Below are 25553 nucleotides of genomic sequence, written 5' to 3' on the forward strand. Positions count from 1 at the left end.
TATTTGATTTAAAGTTCACAACTAGTTGAATATCTAAACTAGCTAATTATTTTTTCTAGCAAAGTTATCTGTTTATTCTTATGTTTTGTGGGTTATTATTTGTTGTGACTCATATATTTGTTATCAAAAGAATTTTCAAAAAAATAATTTGACGATATGAGTATTTTACTAACTGTTTATGAACTTTAAACAAATAAAACTAACACGCGTGCAAGAAAGCTTTTTTTGAGAAAAATAATTAAAAAAAAATAAATTATATTATAAAATAAACTTATATATCATTTTAGCGAGTTAGGCATAAAAAAGCGATGATATTATGCTGATCTTATAAAATATTAATCTTTGGTTTGTAATTGCTATATGTGGTTTATTACAGCTAGATCGTTTTGACAACCAAAAAGTATAAACGTCAGAACAGCTAGATATAAGGAAGCTTAGTTCTAACAGCCTTGCTTTGAAAAAAACTTTTATTTGGCTAAGGTCTTTGTGACATCTTTGCTCTAGATAATTTAAATTTTTTGATAAATGTTTTAAGTTGCGCAAACAGCAAATTAATTTCTAGGTAAAAAAAGCAATAAAAAATACGTAAGCGAAAAGTTTTACAATTGTGTCTCTTGGTAGCAACGTTTTTGTCTTAAGGTATTTAGCAAAGTATTTAATATGAAATTATACAAATAAAGTATATCATCGAAAGCAATATTAAATATTATATTGATCTTTTAAGGTCTACTTTGATCTTGAAAACTTTGTATAATTGAAAATATTTAAAGGTAGTTGAAGTAAATGTCTTGACAAAACATCAAAATAAACTGATAAATAAAATATTTTTTTTTTAATCTTCAAGATATATAAAGTCTTGAAAATAGTTATAATAGTTATATTTTAAATCTTAAAGATATAAATAGATTTATGCAAATTTTATATTTTATTCGCGACCGGTTTCGGTGGCAAGAGATTGTCAAGCAAAAATGAAATATGAAACTGCATATAACAATGCTAGTTATTTATACTGTTGTTAAAAAACTTATTCATGCGTGAAGAATATAAACAAAAACAAAAATGTTGCATATTCGAAAATTCAAGCATATCAGAGTATATTTAGGTAAAATTAGTACTAGTTTCTAAAAAAAGGATTGAATTAATATTAATGAAATGAGTCAAATAAAAAAAAAAAACTGAATCCAGAGCTTTTCTTAAAAAAAAAAAATATTTATACCTTTTCTTAAAAAAAAAAGATAATAATAAAATATTTATACCTTGAAATTTATCTAAATGAAATTAAGAACTGTCTAAAATTGTGATTTTAAGCCAAGAGTCAACAAAACATTAATAAAACTCAAAGTCGCTGAAGATTTCAAAATCCAATTTGTGTTAAGTTAACATAACAGTCAAAATTTAAACGGATTTAATAACTATCTAAAAAAATTATAAAAATTTATTTAAGTTGAATTAAGAACTGTCTAAAAAAACTTTTTTTCCAATTTAAGTCAAATGTCAACAAAAACTCAATGAAAAAATCAAGAAAAATAACCTATTTTTTACTTTAATTATGATATGGTTTAAGTTTTGTCTGCTTTCCAGTTTATTAGTAAAAATCTGTTTTTGTGTCTGCATGAGTTCATTATTCCGACTTTTGTTGATGCAATTTGTACCGGATTCAAGGATTAGTAAAGCTTCTTTTAAGCACAACCTGCATGTCATAATTCCTGGTTTTGGTTTTTTCTCCCTTTGTAATATTTTCCAACTTATTTTGTATTTCTTATTTTCTTTTTTTAATTTATGGGTTAATTTTGAGAGTTCAGTTGCTTGTTTATACTGGAGGTAGTTTTTGTCATTTGGATTGCTTTTTATTGTTGTGTTGTGTGTAGATATGCGTTTTTTTAGTTGATTACCACTTAGTCCAATCTTAAAGATATATAAAGTTTTGCAAATAGCTATAGTAGTTATATTTCTTATCTTAAGATTGGTTTTCTTATTCTGAAACTATCAAAAATAGTTTAAAAATCTTTTTAATTTTATCATTAAAACTTTCTATTTGTATTATAATCACAAGTTTATACTATGTAGTTATTTCTTTAGAATATTTTACCCTACTAATTTACAACCCTCATTTGTAGACAAAGCATGCACGAAGCAAAACTTATTTTAATATATTACATAAAAAACATTAATGTTTTTCTCTAATAATGTTGTTTAAACTTCTATTAATTATTAAAGATTTTAAAACATGTGAGTTGATATACTTTGAAGAACTTATGTACTTATGAAAACAAATTGATACAACAAGTGATAGTCAATAAATAATAATGTTGAATAAGAGGTAAAATTACAGAAAAAAATTATTTTATACTTAAATGTTGTTTTATTCTTTTTCTTAAGCATCTAACTAAACAACCACTTTTAAGAATTTAATTTTTTGTCAAAAAAAAAATTAAGCTAATATGTAAAGATAATATTATAAACTGCTTTAATCTTACAAACAGGTGTTAAAATAATAAAGTGTTTTGTAAACTAAGCTTTTTTTTAATATATAGTAAATCCATTACAACAAAAGTATTGAAATTTAAATTATTAAATTTGACAAAATGTAAAATAGAAGAAAAAAGTTCGCTATATTTTGTTACTTTAGCTTTCTAGTTACTATAGTGATTAAACAGCTGTAATTAAAGATTTTCAAATTTTACCATGCCTGCTCGTGACCATAATAGTCACTCATATATGTTAAGTCAGCAGATATAAATATTTTTGTCGCTATTTTTAATTGTAACAATTAAATTGCTTTTTGCTTAATTTTCATAACGTCTGAGTAAGGTGAATAAGGAATAAGGGTATAATGTCCTGGACCTGATATTAAACTGTTTTGGTGTATGACTCGATAATCAAAAAGTTTTTTAGTGCACCTGGTTTTTGGACTAAATTTTTGAGCGTCTTTTGTCGTTTAATAAACAGTGTATATGTAAGTAAAAAAAAATCAAAGCTTTGAAAATATTTACCGATTTAGCTGACTGTGCAAATCAGACCTTTATATTTATATTCCGTTTAAAATAGCATTGGTTTTTACATCTAAAATTTTTCAACCGATAATGCATAGTAGAAACATTCGATTAAAATAGAAATAAAATGAAATGTCTTGGTAAACTTTTTTCTTAAAGTTTTTTTTTACTATTCCATGCAGAACTGATGTTATCGTACTTGCTGTTAAAACAAACAATTTGAACAGTGAATTTTACTCTCAAAAGTTTGTTAACAAAAACTTATTGAAATTATAAAATATCTAGATAAAAGAATCACCAAACATTTCCCCCTTTTTAAGATAACTATTATCCATATGTAACATTTATTATTGTATTATAATATAACTATTAAATAATATAATAGTTATGCTATTTAGATTTGTTTTTTGTACTTTGAATTTAAATTAAAAAATGTAAACTGTAATTTTTGATAAAAATATATATTAATAATGAAATCAAAGTTTTAATAAAACAGTTTATGCTCTATACTATTTAAAACTTTGTATTACTCTTACTCCCTTTTTGAAACACTTTTCTGACAAACTTTTGATATTTTGAACTCCCCAGAATTTGATATTTGATATTTTGAACTCCCCAGAAAACGTTTATTGTTGCAAGGGGTAGAGTTTGAGACTGATGTTTTTTTTTTACCATAATATGTAAAACCTTTTGCATATGTAAAACCAAACTACAGACAATCTTTTACCATAAAAAAAAAACTTAAAAAAATTATCAATCACTTTAAACTAACTTTAAATAAATTTAAAAAAATTAGTTTTATAAAAAGGTAAACAAACTGGGTAACCAACATAGTTTGTCTGTAGTTTCGTTTTATATATGTATAATAACAAAAGTTTGTCAAAAAAGACAGCCATCTTTCATTATCATATTTAGTATTTCAGATCAATTTTGTATCTTAAAAATATTTTACCCTTCCTTCACCTACTTCAAAATAAAAGAACTAAAGTTAGATGTAAGGTTGCACAAACTTTATTGACATCATAAATTTTTTTTTTACTAGTTAATTTTTGCTTTTCTGATTTTTGTAAATAAAACATTAAAGATTTTTTTGAATTTATGTGTGGAAAATAAGTTGAGTGTGTGTAATTTTTAGATCACTTAATAAATGTAAAACGTTAGTAGTAAAACTCTGGCTTACTCGCAATTTTTTATAACTAGTAGTTTGTTTTGTTATAGTCTGATTTTATGCCTCAAAATCAAATTTTTACTAAAATGTTTTTTTTCTAGACAAAATTCATTTTGTTACCATTATAAAATTATTTCTAAATTAAGTCAAAAATAAAAACATTTGATTTTAGTTGGTTCTTACTATTTATTTTCAATTTTTAAATAAACCCAGACTTACTCAAAAAAGTTTGTTGTAGCTTAACCTAGTTTTTGGTCACTTAGGTTGGCTTTTTACATTAAATCATGGTAACCCTGTTAAAATTAAATGATTAAAAAAATTAAATATCATATTGTGATATAAAAATTGTGATATCATATTGAAAATAGTACTAGAATATCTTCTAAAATCCCTGATTTAAATATGTGAAAGAAATTGAGTATTAAACTGAGTATTGTTTTTCTTATAAAACAATAGTGAAATTTCTCTGATAATTCATGATTTTAATTAATTGATAAAATTACTCTTTAAAATATTTAAAATATTTTTGATTAAATAAACTAAATAAATTTCACTAAACTTAATAAAGTTTAAATTTAAAAAGGAAATAAGTATTTTTTTAAGTAAATTAACTGTTAAACTTTAAAAATATATTTATTACAGACAACTATGATTTGTAATGAACATTAATTGTAGTTTTTTCAAATTATATTAATTATTGTTGTTTTTTTCAGCTAATTAGTTTCCCTATTTCTTATAAAGAATATATTTTCCAAAGAAAGTTTATGAAGAGGGATTAAAATTAATTTTGTAAGTTGTTATTTTAACTTTCAAAGTTTAAACTCTTTTGAAAATTTACTGAAAGTTACACTAGACCATGCATTTCTACACATTTCCTACAAAAAATAATATTAATGTTTGGTAAAGCTTGTTTAGAAGTTCAATATGTCTAACTGATGAGTTCTATTTAGAAATAAATTAAAATTAGAACTAATCCAAAACTGTAGCCATGAGAACTGCTGTTTATGCAGTGTAGTTTAATGATTGTTTCATAGTGAAAGTTTTTATGCTGTACTGATGAAAGTGAAAACCAAAAAATATTTTAGTGTCAAATAATTTAGTGTTTGAAAAAAATATTCTCTCAAAAGTAATGTGATAACACTCTAAGCTGCAGCAGAACCCTTTTAGATAAATAAAGTCTTAATAAATAAAACTCAAATAGTTATCTGAAAAGTTGAGTTTGAATAATAAAAATAAAATTTATTATGATAAAATAACAGGAGTTAGATAAGTTAATAATAATAAATTTGTAAGTTGTTGCGGTACAGGGTTTTCCCACAAACTCAGACTACTTATATATCAGGCTAGTTTGAAATTAAAAAAAAGGGCTAACTTAAGCTAACTTAGACCAACTCAGGCTTCTTTGAACTTTTTTGAAAAACTAAGGCTGACTCAGGCTTATTTTTTAGTTTTTTGCAAGTCTCAGGCTAGTTTTAGTGTATTGTGCTTCTCAGGGTAGTTTTGGTGACTTAATTTTTTTTTTCATAATTTTTTTAATACTCTGGTATTTTGTCATTTTGATTGTATTGACATTTATTTAGGCTACTGTTTAAGTTTTATTAACAGTATTTATTTAATTTTTGAATTTTGCTATTCTTTTTAACTTTTTTATATACTCTGGTAAGCTAAGGCTTTTTAAATGTAACTCAAGCTAGCTTTTTTGCTTTAGAAAGAGGCAACCATAGTGGTATTAAAATATTGTCTTATTTTTAAATTAAAACATTCCAGTATATAACCTGAAATAAAGGAGATAATATTTAAGAATCATTATTTTGATAAAAAGAATATTTGAATCCAGTTTTCATCAAAAGTTTCATCACAATTTTTATTTCAAATATAATCTTAAAATTAAAATGCTACTATTTTAAAATACTGTTTTTTACTTCATGATCCCTTTAAGTAAAACCCAGTTTTGCAATAAAAACTGTTAAACACATACTGCTTGTAACTACTTTCTAAAACCAAAACTAACTACACAATTTTCATCAAAATTACTAATTTCATTTAATTTTGAAGCATTAAAGTGACTTACATAAACATTTATTACAGAATTAATATTAAAAAAGTCACCATGGACACACCATTGGTGGATGACAAGGAACTCAAGCAGTGCATCGGCTCGGCCATGCAAAATGTGTATGGCCAAGTGGATCAGTCCACCCTGTCAGCTGCTATGAGCTGCGTTAAAAAGCGCCTAGACAGAGAAAAAACTGCAAGTGAGTGTGTTTTGGTTTTTAGACTTACAAGCTTTTTTATTGTAGATTAGTGTAAAATAGTTGTAAAATAAAAATAGTTGATAAACTCTTTCTTAGGAAGTTATTACTGAAAATTCTTAATTATAAAGATAATTATTTGCAAGTTATATACTTTTATATGTTAAAATTTTATACAGTTGAAATCTTATAATAAAGTTTCAGCCATGCACCTGCACAACTTAAAAGTAGATTCCAGGCATTGTTTTGTTTAATTGAAAAAAAGCAGTTATCTAAATTTTTCTTATAATTTACAACTAAACACTTAGTTAACCTATTGAAAATAGAAAGAAAAAGTGTAAAATATAAAACTGCAGAAATTGAAATTACCCTTGTTTATTACTTTATTTTACAGTGAATTATACACAGGGTTCCCACTTACCTAGATTTTGCATTTTTTTGAAAATTGCTATATTTCCCTAGGTTAATTTAAAAGTTTGTAAAATCTCTAGAATTTTTTTTTGCAAAGTACTTGAAACTTTTGTGATAAGTTTTAAGACATTTTTTTTGCTAAATGCTTAAAACGTTTATACTTAAGAGTCATATCTTTAAAAAATGGAGTTTTAAATATAATAAATTTATCAAGATATTACATAGTATTTTATTTGGGTTTTATTAATTTTTATTTTATTTTTGAAGGAATAAAGTATAAATGGTAAGTAGTTTAAAATGCAAAAAATGGTAAAAAAGTATTTGCTCTTTGTATTTCACAATACTTGTAGAATTATTTTTTTAAATCTGACTAGCTCACAACAGTTACCCTGTCATTTTGCAAGGTAATGTGGTTGAGTTTAATTTTGAGTTAAAACTTTCAAAAATATTTTCCCTATATTATTCTATTTTTCATGGATTTCCCTATTTTTTTCTGAAATTTTAGCTGGAACTGTTTACAGTCAAGAAGTTAAAAAAAATTAAATGTAAGAATATAAATTGTGTAGTTTTACAATTAAATTTTTTTTAACAGCACTAATGAAACGTGTTATGCCAAACAACACCAAACAATTTGTTGAAGAAATTTTTACTATAATTGAAAGAAAGAAGGGTTTGAAAAGAAAGTCAACAGTTGGTTAGTATAATGTTCATGCTTAAATCTATTTGTACCACTAATTATTTGTTCAACCTTTAAAAAATGCTTAATTGTTACATGCAATAAACTTTACTATATATAAGTTATTATGATAGCAATAAAAATAAAATAATAAACATGCTATAAGTATAGATACATTTTGAAGGCAATTTTATATGTTGCCTTTCTAATTGTTTTAATTTTAAATAGTATAAAAGTATTGTTTTATTGTAAATTCACAAGTGGTATTAATTAAGTTTTACTTTTTAGTAAAGCAAATATGAGATATTAGTTTTAAATATAACACAAATTTAATCCACACTGGACTTATCCATGACTCTAAATATTTTTGATTTAAATTTTAGTTTACGTTTCAGACGAAGACGACACGTTGGCAAAGATGCGCAAATTTCAAGACAACTTGCAAGGACAAGCCGAAGCCGCAGTGCCAAACCAGTCTGCAATCGCCAAAATGCTGGCAGAAGCTAAAAAGAAAATTGCAAGCAAGCAGAAAAAAACGGTTTGTTTTTGTACTTTTGAATGTTTTGTAAGCTAACATAACAACCATTTTTTTATTGTGAAAATAAGCTCAATTTTTTATATTATTAATTTTATAGCAACCAAGTCCTGAAAAGTACGAGTGTAAAAGCATGTAAAAAAGTTTTCACTAAAAGACTTATTGGTTACAGTAGTGGTCAAGTATTTTATTTTACAAAAGCTAAACTTCATTCTCATACAATTCCTTTTATATAATTAAAAAAAAAGTTGACTAAGATGTAAGTGTATATGTAAGTACAATTAAATTATATATGTAAACACAATAAAATTTTTATACAAACATATGAACTCAATTTTTTCATTTTTTTTTTGAAAAATTCAAGTTCACATAATAATGTTTATTTACTTTTTTGTTTGTAAGCTATAGACCTCAAAATTTTAAGAATCATTCCTAAACCACTTAAAAGCTTTCACATCTTTGAACTTAAGAATTTTAGAAAATAAATTGCAAAAAAGTTGATTTATTTAAAAAGGTTATACTTTAAGTATTTTAATGATAGCTAGTATCTATTTTTCTAAAGAAAAGTCTTGAACTAAAGAAGCATATTTTATTATAGTTTTTTCACATGTATAGCTATTGAAATTTTAAAGGGTTATCATAGAAAAAAAGTCAATGATCCATAACTTTTTTAAATACCTTAAAATATCGTAGATTTTGATAACTTAATTAAATAATTAAAGGTTATAACTCACAGGGGTTATAACCTTTAAAAATTAAGAGTTTTAGAAAATAAATAGCAGAAAAGGGTTTCAATTAACTAATAATTTTTTTAGGAAAATGCTTGAAAGAAATATATTTTATTTTAATCACACGTTTAGTACTTAAAACTTGAAAAGTTATTTTATGTTTAAAAAAATCAAAAACATTTTTAAATGACTTGAAAACACTGTAGTTATTCATAATTTTATGAAGATTATAATTTCTCAGGGGTTCACAGCCGCGCCGCAAAACAAGACGGTGGAAGAGATGATAAAAGCGCAGAAGATCGCCGAGCTGCAGAACAAAATAAAATCCAACCTGGTAAGCATGCAGAGCATACCCGGTTTGAAGCTGCCGTTCAACATACCCGTGCCCGAGAAGCCCACGTTGGTTGTTCATACTTTCGTAATAATACATTAAAAACTGCATGATTTATTAAGTTGAAAGAAGTAAAGTAAATCCTCTGTTTGCTTTTTTTTTAATATGCAATAGTTTATGATTTTTTCATTATTTTTATTAAAGTTTTGATGTTGTTTAGTCTGGTTTTAGTCAGTTTTTTTGACATTGATTTAATAATAAGTCAGTGGTTTTTGAAAACCAATGCGCAAAGTTAATACTGTACTTAGTATTCGCTTGTTAGAAAACCTTAAAGTCATAGTTACTTCAAAGTTTTAAAACACAAAATTTTCATTAAGTATAAAAAATCATTCTTTTAAAGCTAATATAAAATTTTAATTAGGCTTTATGTTATATTATTTTAATAAAAACTTTCAAACTTAAAAAGTTTTAAGTTAACAGTTACATTTTTTTTTTTAAAATTAACTTTGGTTTTTATATGAAAGCTTTAAGTGCAAACTACAAGCCAGTTTTTATAGAATTCAAAAATATCGTTTAACTAGTAAGAAATTTTATTTTTTGTAAAAAGTTTCCGATACATACGTATGGACCGCAAATTTTTCGGGGTCAATTTTCTCGGAAATTTTAAAATTCACTGAAAATCTATCTCCTCCTTCATTTTTCAAGCAATCTTCTTCAAATTTTCAGGAAATGTTTCTTGTATTAAAAGAAAAAAATGTTACTTATGAGTTTTAATAATAAAAAAAAAAGACAAAAAATAAAGTCTTTTTTTTTTAATTTTTACTTTAAAGTTTTTAAAGTCCAAAGTAAAATTTTTTTTTGTTATTGTATAAAGATTAGACTGTGAAAGTTTGAAGAAGATTGCTTGAAAAATGTAGGGAGGAGATAGATTTTGAATAAAATAGTCTTTTTTCTCTGTTTTAGTTTTCCCTTCCCATAAGGAACCTATTGTACGGCCTGACTTTGATTGGTCATATCTCAAAAAATAATTCGAAATTTCTAAAACGATATAAAGCATCTTGAAGATTAAAAAAACTATAAAATAAGATCAACTTGTAAAAAACACAGCTTAACTCCCCAATGGCCTTAAAGTTGGCTAAATATTTGTTTTAAGAATATTCTAGACTGTTTATCATTGGTTTGTCTTAATTAAATACCTGAACAAAAAAAATGTTTAGTATTTGAAATTTGTGTGTGTGGTCTTTCTTGTTTATAACAGAAAATTTTTTAATTTTTTGTATTAAAGTGTATAGCTTATAACACAAATCCTAAACTCTATTTTATTTTAACATAAAACATTTCTAATAAAAACAGTCATTATTCTACTATGTTGTTAAAGTACTTCTGCTTATCTAAAAAAGTATTTTGTTATATATTAGTAAATCTTAAATGATTATCTTCAGATTAAAATTTTATTGTATGTTTCAGGGCACCGAAACCACTGATTCTGGACGACCAGGGGAGAACCATCGACTCGTCAGGTCAAGTTTTGAGCATTCCCAAGAGGGCGCCGACTTTGAAGGTGAACTTGTAATAATAATATAACAGTAAATTACCAGCCGGTTTTTATAAGTTTGAATAGTGTAAACTTTGATTTATGTTTGATCACAGGCTTAAGTGCGGTAGGTGTAATGTGTATTTGTAGTAGTTTGAATAAGTGGGTCAAACCTCTGGTAGATAAAAAAACTATAGAAAATTACATTTTGTATGTAGTTGAGTTTAAGAAAGAATTAATACGTTTTTGTGTTTTTTCTATAAAAGTCGAACTCGTTGAAGTATAGCATCAGTAAATAAAATAGAAAAGCATTAGAACCTAAAACTGTTCCTGAACTGTTAGCTTGAAATTAGTAGTAATTTTCTCACACTACTCTCATGTTTTTCATTTTACTTACATTCAACATTCACATCAGGCGAACATCAAAGCGAAGAAGCAGGAGCAGTTCCACAAGAAGCTGCAGGAGAAGCCGGAGCAGTCCGAACCGATCAGCACCACTTCCAGCTACTTCGACAGCAGGGTGAAGCTTCCCGAGGGAAACTCCCGGCCCCGAAGATCATTCAAGTTCTACGAGCCGGGAAAGTTCGAGCGCATGGGAAAGAAGCTGAGGACCAAAGTTTGTTTTGTTTTGTTACCTTAAATGTTATTAAGTTTTGGATACATATTTTGTCTAGGTGAGTGTTGTGCCGCACGGTATACTTTCTGGTAACAAATTGTAAAGGTATCTTTTTCTTTTCAACAATTATAAAAAAACATGTATAAATTATTTGAGTAGTACAAAGTTTAAGATGTTTCACCTGACAAGTACAAGCTAAGTTCGAAATTTATTTTGTTATAACAGCAACATACTGTACCCAGGTTCAATTAAACAAGCTGCAGTTTGGTTAAAATAGTTTAAAAAGAAACAATTGAAATTAAAAAGAATTATTAAAATTGTTGTCTTACAGATATAGATGTTCAAAATATTTTTCTCATTACAGACTCAATTGGACTTTATAAATTAATTGAGCGGTACACGAATTGTAAAACATTTTACCTAATAATTACAAGCTAAGTTCGAAATTTATGTTATTAGCACTTATAGGAAAGCAAATGTTCATTAAGAGCAACATTCCACATCCAGGTTTAATTGGACCTGCTGCAGTTTGAGATATTTAAAATATATACTTTAACAAAGTAATAATAATATAGGTAACTTCCCTTTAGGTTTCATTTATGTTAAGAATTTGAAACATTTTTTAAATAAAACAAAATATGTTTCTCTTTAGACTCAGTTGGACAAGCTGCAGTTTGAGAAGTTTAAATAGGTTTAACGAAGATATAATTAAAATTAAAAAGAGTCATTAAAATTGTTGTCTCACAGGCATAGACATAGACTATGTTCGAAATTTTTTAAATAAAATATTTTTCTCTTCAGACTCAGCTGGACAAGCTGCAGTTCGAGATATCCCAGGCGGCCAAGCGGACGGGAATTCAGAAAGCTTCGAAGCTGGCCCTCCTCGCCCCCTCAATCGTCGACGAGAAGGAGGATAATGATGCGGACGAGGGGCTGGACTGGTGGGACTCGTACGTGTTCAAACCCGACGAGTCAGTTTTTTGTTTGTGATTCTAATTAAGTTAACAATTACGCATCTCAATACTTTTTGAGATGATTATTTTTTGTTGACTATACTTTTTTTAGCGTACGTGTTAAAACCCAATGACTTAGTTTGCGTTTTCTTGTTTATAATGTTTTTGAATGTCTAGTTTACTAGATTAAAAGTTATTTATTTTGAAAAATCCAACTTTTTTATTTGAAAGTGCTTATTTTCGTCGGCTATATAAAACTTTGAAAAAAAAGGAGTAACCCACCAAATGTTGTAAAATGTCTAATGCATCTTTTATAAGTTAATAATTTTAATTTTAGGGACAAACAATAGCTTCTTTAAACTTCATATTGCTTTGTAGCAATCCGAAGTTTACGTAAACACACAAACACATTAACATTACAAAGGCACCTACTTGATATTCGTTATACCGAAGTTGATATAAATTGTTACATTAAAGTTTATATGTTCTAACAGGCAGACAGGCGAATACGTGGTTGACATCGAAGCCATCACCAATCTGGTCGAGCATCCGATCCAAGTTGAACCACCATGTTAGTTTTATTATAATATATATATATATATATTAAATTAGATAAGTGTATTGGGACAAATTAAAGGTTTAGTTTTTGTTAAGGCAAAAGACTCAGTAGAAAGCTCACAGTTTTAACTGTCAAAAATTTCATCCACTCCAAAAAATTGTTAGTTGGCCATTATGTAAGGTTTGTATTTTTCTATACTAAGTATATTCTTCGTAAATTGTTTTAACATAATTATTTTTTGTCCTACTTTTAAACATAAAAAATAAGTTAACATTGCAAAACAAAAAAAATATTAAATTATTAAGATGTTAAAAGAACTTTAGGTTACATTTAGCAAAAATAAGATTCCAACTTGTCATATTTTTTATTACAACCGTATATTCATTTACACATTCTCGTAACATCTCATTATGACGTCACACAGCGCAGGGAGGGTCGAAGGACCAGGTACTGAAGACTTACTTGACGAAGAAGGAGCGGAAGAAGATGCGCAGGATCAGCCGCATGGAGGCGCTCAAGGACGAGCAGGAGAAAATCAGGTTGGGGTTGAAGCCGCCGCCGGAGCCTAAAGGTGAGGAGAAAATAAAGTTTTGTATGATTTTTGTTTTAGCATGACCTAAAAGTAAATGAATAAATTTAAAAAAATTATGAAAAATAAGGAGAATATTTATTGTTTGAACTAAGTGTTAACTATTATTAAATTAATTAGAATTGTTGAAAAAGTATGTTTGTTCTTTTATTGATTTAGTAGTCTGTTTTTAGGTAATAATACTTGTAAAATAACTTACTTTCTCTGGAATTTAGATAAAAAATTTACTGCTTTTAAAGAATACAGTTATTGTCCTTTTTTTTTTTACTTACCAAGTGAGTTTTCTAAAGTACTAAAAAACGCAAAAAAAAAATTTCCAACAAAAAAAAATCAACAAAACAAATAATCCCCTTCCAGTTTTTTTCTTCTGAAAACGTACCAAGAAATTTCTCATTCAGTCACATTTGAAAATTTCCCCCACAGTGAAACTGTCGAACCTGATGCGGGTGCTGGGCAACGACGCGGTGAAGGACCCGACGAAGGTGGAGCGGCACGTGCGGAGGCAGATGGAGGAGCGGGTGCGGAAGCACGAGGAGCAGAACGAGGAGCGGAAGCTGACGAAGGAGGAGCGGCGGGAGAAGAAGATCAGGAAATTGAAGGAGGACACCACCGACGTGACCCACGTCAAAATTTACAAGTTTGCGATTGTTTGTTTATAAAGTTTTTGTGTTTTTCCTAGTTTTTAAAGTTTGGTTTGAAAGTGGTTATTTGTTGTAAAACAAGTTTGTTTGTCTAAATAAAAAATAGTCTAAGTAGTTGCCATAAGCTTAGTTGAAAAGTAGCCGTTAACGCTTTTAGAAGATATGATCGTTTTTTTTTTGTTGTCATTTGTTATATTAAATTTTGATATAAATGTTTGATATAAAATTAGCTTTAAAAAAAAAAGTTGTTAGTGTTTGATAAATAATGTTTTGTCAGGGTTGTAAAAAAATTTAGAACTTGAGAAATCTTGAACAAAAATCACTAATAGACCTGGGAAAACCTGGAATTTTAAACAACTTTTACATGTTAAGTAAAGAAACCTGGAAGTTACGATTAAGGCTAAACATACCTGGAATTTGAGGAATTTTGAACAACTTTTACTTGTTAAGTAGTAAAATTTCGATTTGTATAATCTATTGAAACCTATTCTATAGATAAAATTTATTTGTCATCATCCAATTTTTTTAATTAAAACCACAATGAAGCTTCATATATCTTTTCAATTTCATAATACCATTTTAACACGTTTTTTACCTAAAACTTAATTATAACCTAAAAATAGACCCTAAATCGTGTAATTTTAAAAACATGGAAGAATTTTTGAAAGCTTGTAGAAAGTTTGCCAAAAGCATTTGGCAACCCTGCATATAGTATACACATAAACAAAACTCCTAAAAAGAGTGCGAACGTAGCTAAAATAGATCTAAACGATCGCTTAGAACCAAACAAAAAACAAAGAAAACTAATTAGATTTAAGCGCTTGTCAAAAACTCAATTAAAATCCCCCTCAACAGAGTGCGAACATTAAGAGATCCGAGGAAGAAGTACAAGATCGAGATGAACAGCAAGCAACTGTACATGACGGGGATGACGCTCATGCACCCCAACATCAACGTGGTCGTGGTGGAGGGCGGACCGAAGGCGCAGCGCAAGTTCGAGCGGCTCATGATGGTCAGGATCAAGTGGGACGAGGACAAGAAGGGAAACAAGCTGGAAGGTAAAAAATTTTTTTTCTTTATTTGTATACATGTTCAAATACATTTTTATAACTGGTTGGTATTGTTATAAAAGTATCAACTAATTGGTGTTGGAGTTTTTATTTGCATTTATATAATTTAAATGGTGTTTTTATGATGTAAAATGGTAACAAGTTGGAAGGTTGGTGGTTAAAAAATATGTTTTTCTTTATTTGTATATAAAGGTGTTTTTTGTTTTTATTTGCATTTATATAATTTAAATGGATGTTTTTATGATGTAAAATGGTAACAAGTTGGAAGGTTGGTGTTTAAAATTTTTTTTTTCTTTGTTCATATACATTTTTATAACTTAACGGTGGTTTTTGTACTTAAAAAGAATTTTTATTTTGAACTCCTTAATTGGATTTTAATATTTTACATTTATATTTTTTCACGTGTTATGAACTTTTTCATTTACAAGTTGGAAGGTGAGTGTGTTTGTTTAAGTCTTTTTTTAAGTTTTTATGAAAATTATTCAGCGTAACTGTTTTTCAAGGTTTTTCGCTTAATTTTTAAAATTTGACAAAATTATTTTCAAGTCTTAACTGAGCTTTCTGAAATGTGTTGAGTCAAATGTTTCATTTACATTTTTTTAATGGTAGACAGATTGCGTTTGTTTCTTTCGTGCAGTCAATGTCCACTTCTGTTTTTAGAGTTGAACATTGAAAGCACTGTTGTAACTCGCAGTATTTGTATAAAGTTTGATACTAATCAATAACAACTACCACTTTAATGCTTATTAATTTTATACAGACGAGGATGATGAAGAAGTTGTGTCGGATACGAAGTGGTGCGAAGTGCTGTGGGAGGGAACGACCCACAAGAAAAATTTCGGCGACATGACTTTCAAACAGGTACATTTGAATCTTTTGTAAATCGGTAATATAATTTCGTGTTAACTTACCAGTAATATCTGTTATCTGTAATTACATAACATGGAAAAGGTAAATTTGCTCATTTAAAAGAAAATGATTGTTACTAACAAAATTTTATTAACAATATTTACTCAACTAAAGATCCATTTTAAACGTTCTACTTTATTACTTTCATAGCTTGTACAATGTTGTAAAAAATTTAAAGTTTTACATGTAGCTTTACACAAAACAGTTATATTGAAATGATTACTTTAACTATTACTCAAGGTTGAAAACTTAAAAGGAATATAAAAGAATAAGTATATTGACAAACCTTCATATATTGTATTTTTCTGAATGAAGCTTTTTAGTTCATTTACTATGTCTTGTTGTATTATACGTACCGTTGTAAAAACCAATGTTTTACACGTAATCTTGCACTGAAAAATTAAATAGAAATATGTTGAAGGTTGAAAACGACTTGCAAGCAGCAGAGGTGTTCACCAAGCACAAAGTGAAGCAGTACTGGGATCTGGCACACGCGCATGCGGTGCTGAATGAATAGATTACATGCTGGAAAGATGGTTTGCTCATTATACCATGATATTACCATACTAAAAGGATATCCCAGTTTGTTCAATATTATTTTATAGTTATTATAATTTTTCTCACGGAACAATTTTAAGGATTAGTTTTTCACAAGGTTTTCAATGACATGCTTCAGTTTAAGTGTTAAAAACCAATTTACGGGTATCTTTTATTCATTTTTATTTAGTGATAATTTTTTCATGTTGTTTTTTGTGTGGTATTCTCAGCTGAAATGTTTATATTTTTAACAATGGCGTCTTTGCAACTTATTGTACGACTTTTTTAACTAATGCTAGAGCTCTTTCTTGTAATATAATTTGAGTTCACATTTTGTTTTGTAATAAACCTTGTAGACTTGAATTGTTCCTTTGTCACTATAAAGCTCCAATAATGCATGAAATAATTTACAAAATAAATCTGAAAATTAGTCGCTTCTTATCAGAATTATTCTGTGCTCGGACATTTAATTTTAAATTAAGTTCTTGATAACTCAAAAATTATGATACTATAGATAACTATATTTAATTGTTTGCCAAATGCTATTGGCATAGGTTAGAAAAAAACTATTTTTTAGGCTGCTTAATTTATGCTATTTGATTTTGTCGTACTTTTTATTTCATATGTTAGTTGCCGAAATAACTATAAAGAGCAATTACAATATACATTAGTTCTGGGTTATCTATATGATATGTTGGCTTTAAAATTATGATAGCAATATGTTAAATATTTCACTTGTAATTAAAAATGACCGGTTTAAAAGTGAAGTGCGCTACACATGAACAAAATTACATGCAATATATGCATACACTCTCTGCCCTGTGCCCCCACTTCAGATCGTGATATTTTTAATTTAACCTTACTTTATTTATTGTATAATAGTTAATGTTTTTTGAATCATCCTTTTAATTAACCTTAGTAATTTTGTTTTTATTTCGGCGTAAATGCTTAATTTGGTTGTATTTTAGTTAAACTTTTTGTCCTAAAAGCTACTAATGCTTATAAATATAATAAATACTTATTAAATTATTACTAATCACCTCTAATTACCTTTCTATCTCTATATATGAAGTGCTTTAGATCGTCGTTTTATCATTGTACCTGTAAAGCTGCTTAGCAGTGAAACCGTAGTAGTACCAAATAAACGTTTGTTCTAAACGTATTATCATTTGCATATGCTCCATGTATTTATAATACAAAAAGAAATCGGTTTGTTTTCTACAGTTACTAATCTTTAAGCGTGTCATCAAAACAATAGTTAAGTTGATGGCAAAATTTTTCAAAGAATAACAAAAATAAACATTATAACGTGTCAAATAAGCTTTTGGTAGCCAATCTTAAATACAACATATAATCATTTTATACATGTATTGATAACTCAAAAAAAAATTACTATGTCGATTATGGTAATAAAATGAAAAATATTTTAAAATACTAATGTTGAACAGCAATATACGGCGCGTTCGTTGTTCAAAGTGTTATATTAGAATATACTAGGTTTTCAATAATAAAATACTAAACTTTTCTCTTGCAATAGGATAAAGTTCAGTACTTACAGGATTGCCAAAAAACCTGGACCCTGGAAATTTAGGCTAAAAAACCTAGAATTTGAGAAATTAAAAAAAACCTGGAATTTTAAACAGTATTTTCATTTTAAGCAGTAAAATTTGATTTGACACAAAATCTATCTTATAGATAAAAATATTTTGTTATCATTATTTTTTTTACTAAAATAAATTTTTAAAGTAGCTTTACAGTATATTTTAATGTTGTTATACTACTTAAACAGTTCTTAAACTTAACTTCAAACTAAAAATACAGCCAAAAACATGGAAGAAATTCAGAAAACCAGATAGAGTTTTCTCAAAAACCAGTGGCAACCCTGTACTAAATAAATTATCACAAACAATCACTGTGTGCAACATTTATGTAAAGTTAAAACATCTATGGTATTATAAGTTTGGGTAAATTCCAAATTGAAGAACCCCCGAACTTGTCTGCCGAATCGCCCACTAGAAAAGTTAAGAAATCAGTTTCGTTCGCCATACTTGAAATTAAAAGTTTAAATAAACAGTTTTGTAATACGTAATGGTTCCCCTTAAAAACTTTGAAAAAAATATCCTTTACAAGTAAAAAAAATATTTTAAAAAACATACAAGCTTTTTTTTGGTAAGTTACTGGAGTTTGTATATATACTCAAGGTATTTAAGTTTATACTTTAAAAGTTTTTTCACAGGATCATTTTGTAACATAAACAAACTTTAACATTTTGTTTATCAATTGTGAAGGGAATTAAAGTAGTATGGTATGGTGTCTAATTAATAACGTAGTACTTAATTCAAAAGTTATTAGATTAAAATTTATAAAAAATGAAGTATAAGATTTTTTTTTCGCTGATGGTGTTTATTAAAAAAATATTACAAGTTTATCAGTTTGTATTCCGAAAACATTTAGTATTGTTTATTGAACGACAAAAAAAGATGCTCAAATCATTTGGTCAAAGGACCTGGTGCACAAAAAACCTTTCGGTTATCGAGTCATAAACCACTTGAGTATCTATTAACGTTTATCTATAGCGTTAATGAGATTTTAGTAGTATTGTTACTTGTATACTTTGTTGAAGTAGAATAATATCTTAGCTATCAGAAAAAAAAACATATTTATTACAAACTTTCGTTAAAAGTACATATAAGACTAAGAGGCGTAATAATGAACAAATATTAAAAATATACATTGTTTTAATTAAAAATAATGTGTTTTAAATTCAAATTATTGTTGCCTCTATGCATTAATGCTATTGATTTAAGGTTTGTAGTTACTTAAACTTTGCTAGATTGCTTTTTATAAATTCTTTATTAAAGTTTTTAAGACCAAGATAATATAGCTTGTGGTATTCTAAAATTAGAAGATAGTTTAATTACTATGCTTGCATAAACGTTTGTAAAGTATTGAAACTTTTTTCTAAGTGTTTGATATTAAGTTTTTTGTTAGTAGCGACAACCAATATGAACTTCAAAATCTATTACTATTACAGTTTTCTAAAAAACTTTGTATTTTAAGTTAATGTTTGTGAAAATGAGGAATTGTTAAAAAAATTTTGAAAACAAACTTTTTTATGATCCTAGAAAATAGGGTCGAGTTTTTGTTCTTAAAACTCTTTTTCATATATCATATAAAATAAAATATTAACAAAAAGTAACCTTAAGTCTTATGTTTCTCTTACAAAGATACATACATAATTTTCTTTTGTTTATGATATTTTTTATTTACAAATAAGCTCAAAGTTTTATGAGTGTAAAAGCTGATGTTCTAAATAAAATTAAGCTGTGATTTTTCTGTAGTAAAACAAATAAAAAATGTATTACTTGTTTTAGCTAACTAACCATTATATCATCAAATGTATCAAAAATATGACCAAAACTTAGTACATACCTCAAATTAATCTAAGTATTAAAATGGACTTAAAGACTTTTTCTTCTTTGTATTTTTAAAAATATAAATAAATCTGTTACGTTCTTACTTCTAAAAAATGTATGCTTATGTTATATATTTTAAAACATTAAAAGTACTAATATTAGCTGTACTACTGTGATTATTGTTTGTTTGTAAAATTTTCAATCATTAAAGTTTAGTTAACTTTTACTAAAATATTTATTAATTATGTTTTTATATTATCTTGCGCGTTTAAGATTAAAACAATGTTTAAAAATTTTTCTACGCCTTTTATTCTTTTGTTTAAGAAAACAAAACAGTTTAAACAAAATTTGGTTAAAAAAGTCATTAGATTTTAGCTGCCACGAAATAATATATTTTAATTCTTACGGTTGTAATTTGTTTTTTCTTACCTATTATCATTTTCAATTAGTTTTAACGAATTAAGAGCGAGAATATTAAAGTTTTAGAACGAATAAACTCAATGTTTTTAAGTTCTCTGAAATAGCAACCATGATTTGAACTGTTTTGCGATATAATTTAGAAACTATTTTTATGATAAAAAGTTAAATTAGCTTTAAATATTAATATTTTTAGTGTTTGTTAACTTTGTAAAGATATTTGTGTTGAAACTATTAAAGAAACTTTCTACCTGAAAAATAAATAGACCCTTTAATAAGATATAAAGAAGAAAACTTGGTCCTAATAGAAATTTTTTTTTAATTTTAAATTTTTAAAGCAAAACATTTCATATTTTAAAGACTTTTTAAATATATTAAAGAGTAAATGGAATAAACAAATAAAGTGCCACTTAGATTTTACCACTACAAGCATTGTAGTTTATAATTACGATATAGAAAATGTTTAAGTAAAAAATACTACTTAAAATTGAGTCTTTGTTTCTAAAAAAAAATTAAATACTAATGACTTATTTAAGTATATTTTAACTGCATTTTAATTATATTAAACTGTGGTTTCATTGCAGCTACTATAAATTAATTTAGTTAATTTATTTGTAAACCTTTAAAACTTTAATAAGCTAAACAAGATGAAACTTGGTCACAATTCTATTCTCTCTATTTTCACTATCGAATCCAATAATTTATTTAAGTTTCTAAATAAAAAACGTAGTTGTTTACAAAAGTAATACACTGGAGTTTTTTTATTTTTTTGTTTGTGTTTAAGAACTCGGTAATGGGTAATCGTAACAAACTTACCATTTACAAATCCAAAATTCACAGTATTTGTCAGAATTAATAGAGGGTTAATTTATCGCTTTGTTAAGCACAAATTAAATTCTAACTGTTACAATTTAAAACTTTAAAAAGTCAGACCTGGTGCATGAGAGACCTGATTTTTAGAATAATAATTTTTTTAAATTTCTACTTAGTAACGAGTTTTCAAATTTTTGAATTTTCAAGTTTAATTCTCAAAAACCTTTGCTTAACTACAGATTCAGTGAAGACAGGTAGAAAATAGTAGGACTGCCATGGTGAGTTAATTCGTTCTGTACACTATCTGTACTATCATGTTAAAAAATAATGATTTAAATTTGTTAAAGTAACATATGCTTTTAACTTTCTACTTACTTAACTTTGAGATTCATGTAAAGTTATATGCCAACATGGATATTTTATAGGTAAACTTAGTTTTTGATTTTTTTGAGATCATGAAATGTGTCAGAAAACTACATGTAAAGCTGTAATATAGTTGAAAAAAACTTGGAAAAGTAATTGACAATCAATCTTAATTGTTTAATGGAAACAACTTGACAGTTGTTGTTCTTTGAAAAATATTTAGCATAACTCATCTTTTAGTAGTTTGTAAAAACATATTAATAAAAGTTTATAAATTAATTAGTATTTAAAATGTAATTTTCTAAACTACTTTTTTTGTTAGTCATATAAAATGTAATTGGCTGCTAAATTTAAACTCTGATTGAAATATTATTTTACATAAGTTTTAATTTATATTATTAAAAAGTTTATAGACTAAATGTTGGTTTTTAAGCAATAAAATATTTTTTTAAGTACACTTAGTATTTTGAACATATCAAAAAAGTTTCTCAATTTTTATTTATTAAGGCCCAAAAAGGGGAGTAAAACACTTTTCTTACAAGTAGTTGATATTTGATTAAGCTGGCAGTAGCTTGAAATTCTTTTTTAGAATTTGAATAAAGTTTTAGATATAGGTTTACAAACTTGGAAAGCTAAACAGGTTCCTAATAGAACGGCCAGATAATAAGGTAAAAGAAGACAGTTCTTTTCAAAATATTTTTTCTCAAAAGTTTTAATAAATTGTTGTCAAACTTACTTAGTCTAATTTGAAGTTGAGTTTAAACAATCCTATTGTAGGATCAAAAACAAGTAAAAACATCGTTTAACAAAAAAAAAATTTTTTTAGTTTTAGTCACTAAATGCATATTTTTGAACTTTAAGAACAGTAACAATAAAACACTTTTTATAGTGCAATGATGAAAGTTTGAGCTTTATTGCTTAAGAAACAAATATGAAGATATACTGTAAGTAAGTTTTCTAAAACTTGGATTAAATTAGCAATTTAGCCAAGACAAATTTTATTTTCATACAGCTGTATTTAAAACTTTTACTTAATAAGCAATATTTCAAACTTTTTTTCGATCTTTATGTTCTATAAAAACTATTTTATATTATTAGGTCTGATCTTTCAAAAAAGCCTATATTATTTTTTGTAAAAAAATAAGGAATTCCTCTTAGCTCTAAATTATTGATAGAAATTTATACTCTTATAAAATCATGCTTGTATAATTATATTAATCTACATAAATAAAACAAATTAAAATTTAAGATAAACTGTTATTTTTTCTACATACCTTCACTTCTCACTTAATAATTTAGTAAATATTGGGATGGTTGTGAAAGGAAATGAGCTAAATATACTATGAAAATAAACTCTAAAATATCTTATTTCATGATTATTTACACGCTAACCATTTGTAACTTGTGTGTTACCACATTATAAGTTACAATATTTAATAACTTTTCCTCACCTAAAACTTCAAAGTTAGACTAAGCTAGTTTTTAATTTATAAAAGATACTTAATAAGTTTTTTAAACGGTTTTTTAAAACTTAAAATAATTAAATTGTTGTATTCTTAAACTTAGATTACTCCAATGCTGCCATAAAACCTGGAAAACCTTGAATTTTGAACGAAAATAACCAAAGAACTTGGAAAAACATAAAGTTTTTAACACTTTTTACATGTAAAATTAATAAAAAATTACATAAGATAAAGATATTATATACTGACTTTTTTTTTCAGAAAATAAACAAAATAACTTTATATGTTGATTATAAAATTTATTTGAAATATTTTTAGCAAGTTGTTGTATTTACTGCTAGGAATGAGGTTAACTGCTTTAAAAATGTAGGAGATAGACTTTTAGTGAGTTATTCAAAGTTCTAGGAAAATTGGCCAAAAGGTTTTTTTCTAAACTTTTATTAAAATACTTTTACAAAACTCATTATATATCAAAAGTTAGACAAAAAATTAATTCTTTAAAAAAATCATATTTTTATACTTAAAGCTTTTAAATGATCTTTTTTAACTATTGGATTCCCTATTGCATACTTTTAAAACCTCCGGATATTTTAAAATATTTCAAAGTAAAATGAACATATTAGGCTAACCAAGGCTAATTGACTTCATTATCACTTACCTTCTTGAAAGTTCTGTATTTTGTTTTTTCCACACTAAAGTCTATTTTTATTATAAAAGTTTTGTATCCAAACTTGACCAATAATATTTTTATTTGGTTCTTAATTGTTTTTTGAAATTTGTTTTAAAAGTTTAAAAGGACTTTATAAGGTTATAGTATTTTGACTTGAAACACGTTGCAAACATTCCTTAAAATAGAAATAAAAGTTTTTTATAAAATGTTAATATTATTATGGCAAATTAAATAAATTTTATATATTTTATAAAGTATATGATTATTAAATGAAAAACTACTAGTGAAAGGGCTTTAAGCATTATTTTTAATAACTTATCAGTTGTTTTATGCAAATACAACTTAATTTAAAATAACATGTCTAAACAGTATCAATTTTTAATGTTTATATAGGTAGTGATGTATTCCAAACTTAGCTGCTACCAAAAAAAATATCTAATTCTTTATTTTTTAATTTCTACATAAACTAGCCATATATTAAATGAACAAAAACTTTACCAAGTGTCATACCACAGGAACCGTCCCGCGTAAAATCAAAAGCATGTGGCAAGACAGCTCTAAGAGGTGTGGGAGCAACAACTAACACGGACGTTGGAGGTCAACTACAGCTGGTGACTAGCACGGATGTTGGATGCAGCAACTAACACGGACGTTGGAGTTCCAGTCAACTGCAGCTGGTGACCAGCACAGATGTTGGATGCAGCAACTAGCAATAATGATGAGGGTGGGGTCGTCGTGTTTGGGGTTGAAAATGATCGAGTGCAGCTTTTATTAAAAACTTTTTGCAAATTGGCGTTTACAGCAAGAAGCTTGTTTTTTTACTGTTTATTCTGACCAGTTATTCAAAAACTCAGTTTACTTAGTAAGTTAGATATGTAGTTAATTTTAAGTAAAATTTAAAAATATATATATACAGGGTTGCCCAAAAAACCTGAAACCCTGGAATTCGATGATTTAGGTTAAAAAATCTGAAATTTAAGAAATTATAAAAAGGAAGACTTTGAATTACGAACAAAAACCACTACAAAACCTGGAATTCTAACAACTTTTTCTAGTAAAGTAATGAAATTGTGATAAAATAAGAAAAATCTTTCGTACAGAAAACAAATTATCATTGAAATATTATCTACTTAAAATCGCATTAAAAATAGCTTTACAGTATCTTTTAAATTTTTTTATACTCTATATTAGACAGTTTTTGTTTTAACTTTATTCTTATACTAAAAATAGTCCAAAAACTTATTCTTTAAAAAACCTGGAAAGATTTTAGGAAAAAAGAACAAAATAAAGAAAAAAACTTTTTCAATAATAAAATTAATTATGTTATCTATAGTTTTTAAAACCCTATAAATCAAACGATATTTGTTTTATTTCAATGTTAAAATATATCATTATATATATATATATATATATATTATATATATAATTTATTCAAATGGCGATTTTAAAAATTCTGGAACATATGTTTCACAAAGCTTTAATTTTTCATAAAGCTTTGATCATCAGCCAGTTAAGTTCAAAATAAAAAGCACTGTACTAAACAAAGATACAAAAGTTATGCAAAAAAACAAAAAACAGTATGACGTAATATTGTACATTACAAATATTCAGTACAAAAATCGATCTACCTTCTAACTAATTAAACAACTAAAATTAACGAAAACAACAGTTAATTGACTATAAAATGCTTCAAAATTTGTTGTGTTTTAAGAGAAGCTTTTAATAAATTATTTAAAAAAATATTTAAAAGCCCTTCAAGTGGGCTCAGTTGAAAGTGTTTAAGTTTAAACATTAACCTTATTTTATATATATATATATATATATATAAGAATGATTTGCTTCTTGCTGTAAATAGTTTTCTTATCGCTTTTACCTGAACTTTTTAATCGTTTGTTTTATTGCTAGAGTT

The 25553-nt window shown here is 26.3% G+C and overlaps 1 protein-coding gene across 1 annotated transcript; it reads left to right on the forward strand.

Moving 5' to 3' along the window:
• Positions 1 to 4873: 4873 nt before the first annotated feature.
• Positions 4874 to 16800, forward strand: LOC145843823 (U4/U6 small nuclear ribonucleoprotein Prp3-like). The gene is made up of 14 exons (XM_082951061.1): positions 4874 to 4950; positions 6250 to 6416; positions 7417 to 7518; positions 7896 to 8038; positions 9005 to 9162; positions 10562 to 10655; positions 11044 to 11244; positions 12046 to 12215; positions 12692 to 12768; positions 13181 to 13327; positions 13769 to 13982; positions 14842 to 15044; positions 15817 to 15917; positions 16387 to 16800. Exons 2-14 carry the CDS (start codon positions 6272 to 6274, stop codon positions 16480 to 16482), a joined length of 1851 nt encoding a protein of 616 aa, XP_082807187.1. The 5' UTR covers positions 4874 to 4950; positions 6250 to 6271; the 3' UTR covers positions 16483 to 16800.
• Positions 16801 to 25553: the final 8753 nt, after the last annotated feature.

The sequence above is a fragment of the Thalia democratica genome, chromosome 9 (assembly GCF_965202585.1).
Source record: "Thalia democratica chromosome 9, ktThaDemo2.hap1.1, whole genome shotgun sequence".
Taxonomy (NCBI): Eukaryota; Metazoa; Chordata; class Thaliacea; order Salpida; family Salpidae; genus Thalia; species Thalia democratica.

Bases quoted from the DNA above. Each gene is read 5' to 3' on its own strand.
- LOC145843823 (XM_082951061.1), top strand. From the start codon at position 6,272: ATGGACACACCATTGGTGGATGACAAGGAACTCAAGCAGTGCATCGGC. The intron at 9,163-10,561 runs GTTGGTTGTTCA...TGTATGTTTCAG, and splicing joins CCCGTGCCCGAGAAGCCCAC to GGCACCGAAACCACTGATTC. The intron at 15,045-15,816 runs GTAAAAAATTTT...AATTTTATACAG, and splicing joins GAAGGGAAACAAGCTGGAAG to ACGAGGATGATGAAGAAGTT.